At 37.7% G+C, this 6,094-nt stretch overlaps 1 protein-coding gene across 1 annotated transcript in view; it reads right to left on the bottom strand.

Annotated features, from left to right (window-relative positions):
* Window positions 1–4,242: 4,242 nt before the first annotated feature.
* Window positions 4,243–6,094, bottom strand: part of LOC107757058 (WD repeat-containing protein 46-like) — a 37,720-nt gene continuing 35,868 nt past the window's right edge. The window contains exons 13-14 of the mRNA XM_016574428.1: window positions 4,870–4,983; window positions 4,243–4,552 (exon numbers count right to left, since the gene is read on the bottom strand). Of these exons, the coding sequence (XP_016429914.1) occupies window positions 4,439–4,552; window positions 4,870–4,983 (228 nt within the window). The 3' untranslated portion in view covers window positions 4,243–4,438. The remainder of the gene's footprint in view (window positions 4,553–4,869; window positions 4,984–6,094) is intronic.

A 6,094-nucleotide genomic window follows, 5' to 3' on the forward strand; every position in this document is an offset into this window, starting at 1 on the left:
AAGCTTATGGGGCTGTCACGTGATGAACGAACGACTCAAACCCGAAGACTCGAGAGATGAATTAATCAATTCTCTTTCCGGCTCAGACTGCATAGGGTAAACTTATGGGCTGTCACGTGATGAACGAACGACTCAAACCCGAAGACTCGAGAGATGAACTAATCAATTCTCTTTGAACAGGTGAACTACTTGACTAATTCCTATACAGAACCTATAGGATGTTGCGCATGCGCGACTGAACGAATCACTCCCCGAGACGACTCGTTCTTCCCGAGTCACATTAAAGATTTGTTCAAAATGAACGAATCGTTCAAGAACGACCCAACACTATAAGGCTCTTTCACACGGAACGCAGCGTGCGGTAAACCTGCGTGGCTCACGTCCGCCCCGTCCGCCCTTTGAACACAAGAGGCTCTCCAGATGTAGGGCTGAATGGGAAAGATATCAATGGGTCTGCCCAGTAACGAATGATGAACGCGCAGTTTGCAGAGAAGCATTTCAGTTGCTCACGGTGGACTGACTTAAAGGGACAGTTCACCCAAAAATGAAAATTCTGTCATCGTTTACACACCCACAAGTTGTTACAAACCTGTATTAATTTCTTTCTTCTGTTGAACATAAAAGAAGATACTTTGAAGAATGTGGGTAATCAAACAATTTCTGGTCCCCAGTGACTCCGATAGTATATTTTTTTCCCTACTATGAAAGTTACGGAGGACCAGCAGCTGTTTAGTTACCCACATTCTTCAAAGTAGTCTCTTCTTTTGTGTTCAACAGAAGAAAGAACTTTACGCAGGTTTAGAACAACCTGAGTAAATTATGACAGAATTTTCATTTTTGGGTGAACAGCTTGACTGACTTCTTCATTTCCACTTTAACCCTGGCTTAATATTATAATTTAAATCGCGTTTTGATTGGTCTAATTTCTGTATTTTAATAAATGCTGCATGAAACGAATTTCAGGGCTCTGTATAGGTCATTCATTACACATTAACATCTGCGACGTTTTAATTTGAAAGATAGTTTTACAGGGTTATAAAAATAACCTGAGAATAACCATAAGGGAAGTTCTCTAAGTTATTTTCAGGTTATTTAAAAATAACCACCCTGCAACGTTCTGGGAACGTTATTTTATGGTTGCAAAAAAATAACCTAAAAATAACCATTAGGGAACGCAAGTAGTTCGTAAGCTCTCCGTAAAGTAATGCGTAGTCAATATGACGTTTACCCTAAATCATCCAATAGAAACCTTCAAATACGCAAGCAGCAGGCACGTGCAAGAGGGGGGTGCGGTGGGTGCTTGAGCACCTGCCCCTTTTCCCCTTGATGCCCAAAGTGCCCTTTTGTCCACCTGACGATCTTTCACGTTCAGACACCTTTAGCGCGCTACCAGATGCCTTCAGTTGCCTTGTTCAAATACCCACACTTGCGGTCTTGGCCACTTGAGAGCGCGTGCGCGCGACAGGAAGTTAGTGCGCAAGACTGTCCCAAGTCTTCAAAACGCCAAAGCGCAGTGCCCTCAATGCACACTAAAGCCACACTATCTCGAATACACGGAAACCTTTCCAATGAAAGTTAAATATTAATATAATAATTAGATATTACATATAATTTGGTAGACTATGTCATGTTATAGGAACTACTGAACAGACATTTAGAAGCTGCTTTTAAAATACAAAGTATTTAAAATTAAAATAAGCCTATGTAAACACTTGCATTTTTACAACACTATAAGTGTGTCCCATCAGGTAATGAAAAGTTCTACACACACTCCATGGAAAAATATATTAAAACTAAATCAGTGATTCTGATAGTGTTTAGGCCAGCAGAGAAGGTTTTGCTGGCCCTGACGGCCCACCACTGTGTAAACTCAATAATAATAATAACAATATCAATAATATAAATCAGTTTCTAATTCCAGAGTAATTAAAAGGTGCAAAGAATATATTCTTTAACTTTTAAACTTAAAATGGTCTTTTCTGTTCCGAGCACAGCCCTATTAAAAGCCGTGTTCCATGTGCCCACACGGCCCTGGCGAGCAGAACTTGTTTAAATGCTATGAATTTTAATTTATCCTTCATTCTAACTTCTTTTGCCTCACGTATACTAACGGTAAAAACAAGTTTCCATTAAAAACGATACATTAATAACATTAGTCTATATGTAGGCCTAAGCTATTTTTATATGTAAATAACATTCAGAAACTGTAATTGAAATAAGGATCAATAAACACTGAAAGAAAGAAAAAACCATAAGAAATGCCATTTATTACTTATTTCATCTGACATGCGCAACACGGACCGAAGCGCACAGAGGCGCGCTGTAGATGGGGTGTTGAAGACGCGCTAAAAAAGAAAACAAAGTACGTTTATTCACATATTGTTCTCTCTCTTAATATGTACGTGAGTGTAAATGTCAGCAGCATCATATATGCCTAAAGGATTGCAGGTTGTCGGGTAAAAGAAGAGCATATTGATGCAGTTCACTCAGTCTGCTATTTTATTCCAACCGTTACTCCTGACCAGACGCTTCTGTAAATATTTTGTTTATACGTAGAGTTACACTTCAACCAAGTGTAATGGTGCAACGAAAAAATATTTAGTAGTGCGTTGTAATTTAGTGCCCATTTACGTCAAAACTAGGCTAAGTTGTAACTTACTGTACGTAATGAGCAGCTGTACACTGGTGCAACCGGCCCCAGGTCATCTGCCAATGCTATTTGATAAATAGGCCTACTGCAAGTTGAATTAATGTAGATATGTACACACACACACACACACACACACATAGGATTACATAGGCTATAGGTTTGCATGGATGACTGCCATTTAGTTGTCTGATGCTTAATCACAAATATCCTTGTTGGCCATGCCATCTGTCGTTGCAAATGGATACTGTGAATGAATAAATGAAGCAGAGAATGAATGAATGAATAAATAGGTAGATAAATAAATACAACAAACATACCTACATACATACAAACAAATAAATGTCTTTTTTTTTGTCATTGCAGGTATCGGCAATGATCGTGTGTCTCGAGTGGCAAAGTATTATGCACTCAACGCTATAGCCAGACCAGAATGCAGGGGTGGTGCTGGTAAGGTGGCTGAAAATTAGGCCAAGAAGCAGCTTGTGATGGATCACATCCATCAATAACATCAAATATAATGGGAACACGGCTTGGCCCAAGAAGAAGGACAGTATGCACAGTGAAGACCAGGAGTCAAAAATACATTTCATTGGCTGACAGAGAGTTTACTGAAGACTAAATTCTCCATATTTTCAAAGGTTGAAGAAATTAGTTTAAGGATCCAGTAGGGCTGCAAGATAATGGTTGAACAGTTAGTCTCAATTATTTTGCAAAACAAAATATAATCACGATTATTGTCATTTTAACTTTAATTTTGACCTGTTGCCAATGCAAGTTAATGCTAATACAAAATGAAAATGAGACATTTTCAGGATAAATAGCCAGTGGGCAAATATCACAGACATTTATGCTTCTTAAAATGGGAGAAGCATAAATTGTGATCATGATTAAAATACGATTCATGGTGCAGCCCTAGTATACAGTCTTTAAATAACTTAAAACACAGAAACCCTTGTATTTTACACAAAATCATCTGACATTATTCCTAAAATAATGTCAGGTAAGTTCTAAAGATTATCACAGGGTTAACAGTACAACAAATGCTCTGCCATTTGAGAATGATTTCAGCAAACAGCTAATTGATATTAACATTACTATGAATTCCCTTGTCCTTTTAGGTGAAAATAAGCTTACATAATGAAATGTTGGAAATAAGTATGTAAAATTATTTATTTGCCAAACAACAGTAATTTTTTGCAAATCTGTGCCAGTGACGGAGGGTTTTGAGTAAGCAGATCCGCAGAAGCTTTTGCGCCTCCGCTCTGTTGCTATACATGGTCATGATTGTTGCATTGGGCTGTTGGTCTGTGGGCCGTTTCATGTGAAAGAAACACTGGAAATCAGGTTCAGGTTGTATGGTTCTTGTGGGCCCTTATAAACCTCTGGGGCCTATGCACACCTTTTCCATTTAGAGAAAGACCATTTAAAATCCATTTCAAATTTACATGAAGACAGTGCCAAGCATCTAAAACTGGAGTGATAAGCTATGTCTTAGCTCTGGTTAATAGTGGTACTACAGAATTATAAAGTCACTCAACTGTTGTCATTTTCCCCCCATTTCATGGGGCCTTAAAAGACAAATACATGTACGATTTTTTTTCCGTTTCTATACGTATTTTATTAAACAAGCTAAAAGCTTTCAAGGAACAAGGAAATGACATCCAGAGGTTTTGAAAAAAAATGTCTTGTACAACAGCAATCTTACATTTGCAACAGATTAGCATGCATGAACAGTCTCTTCTGCTTTGAATTAGTCCTCTAGGATGGGTTCACAGCAGTCAGGGATCTTCACTTTCTAAAACGGTCAAGTGTTGACTTATTTCCCAACTTCTTTTCGTTGGACTTCTCTTTCAGCTCTTTCTCTCTTTCTGTTCGTTCTTGTACGGATTGCCGAATTTCGTCCTGCAGAATCACAATAGAGAGGAAGTGGTGTGAGCAGAGAGCAAATAAGAAACACTATACTGAGAGAGGCTTGTGTGTAAGTTAAACAAAGACTTTCTGCTCTCAAAAACCCTTTAAGTCTATGATATTCTGACCTCTAGATACAGCTTTGGTCCCTCCTGGAATACTGTCAAACTTTTAACTTGTTGTCCACTAAACATTTTATTCTGATTGTTTAAAGATGTTACATCTTCAATGTGAGGCATCATCATGTCTGTAGTACGAACAATGTGAGATGAGAGACAGAAGACAGAGAGAGAGAGAGAGAAAAGAAATACCCTCTGATCCTCATGGGCGACTTTTCTCTTTCTTTTCTCTATGGCACCAGCCGAGCTTCTTCCTTTCTTCTTTGTCTTTGGTTTAAATTTGACTTTTGCCAATGGATCAAAGCCCTGAAACAAAGACGAGACACAAAGTAAGAGCTAATGACACCAAACTGATGGATACATACTAGGGGTGTAATGGTACATGTATGGGGTCTTTCGGTTTGGTACGAGTGTAAATACAGCATTGTTTTAACCACTGCACGAGTGGAAATTCATTGGAAACTTGCAATTTTATATATGGTTACTTTTGATAAGAAACAAAGTCTCATCTTTTTTTCAGGAAATTCGAACAGTAAATGCCGTTTTGACACTCTTTGATGTGGCGAGACAGATCGCTGTACAAACACCTCAGTTCAAATGGCAGTGCGGAGCGCGAGTGAAGCGTGAGCATCCCTTCCGCTTTACTACTAGTTTTAATGTGAAGTAAACATGAATGAACATCTCATGCCTTATGTAATCGCTCAATCAGTGTTTCAACTGCTGAAAGACATCAATAAAACGGCTTGTAAACAAAATGTCATGTAGCATTTCATTTACCTCTTTATATTTTACTTAACCTGAATATATTTCAACAACTATATGGACCCTTTTCACAAGACTGTGATGACGCGTTTAACGGTCATCAGCATCGTAAATCCTCGAAAGTTTTTCATATTTGTATTTTTTTTTTAAATGTATGTACATTTATAACACTATTCTTTGTATTATATCACCTTTGCATCAAATTACAAAAAAAACAGTTAATGCTAACGCGAGGGTGTTTCTAATGCAGCGTCTATGGGAGGGACGGTAAATTTGACATCGTTCTCTCTTCTGGCTGCTGATATCAGTCTCTCTCAATTTTTTTCCTTTTATTGAAAGTCATGAAAACCCTATTGTGGAGTTTTTCTTTTGCTATTTGAGCAAATGCGAATGCAAAAAATATATTTGTGGTACTCTCCCATTCACTGCTCTTCAAGTTAACCCAACTATGACGACTTCCGCTGCTGAGAAACCCAGAAATGTGAAAAAGGTCCATTCAAACAAGTTAATTAAAAAACTGCATTATGTGCAATTTACATGTTTGCATAAAATTTTTTGAGTGTTGATTATTATATTAAAAAAATAATAATATGTATATAATATATATATATATAGTAAAGTATATATATTTCACCTGCCTGAAACTTTCTCAAAA

Source organism: Sinocyclocheilus rhinocerous, unplaced genomic scaffold, assembly GCF_001515625.1.
Source record: "Sinocyclocheilus rhinocerous isolate Xijiao unplaced genomic scaffold, SAMN03320098_v1.1 scaffold233, whole genome shotgun sequence".
Classification (NCBI taxonomy): domain Eukaryota; kingdom Metazoa; phylum Chordata; class Actinopteri; order Cypriniformes; family Cyprinidae; genus Sinocyclocheilus; species Sinocyclocheilus rhinocerous.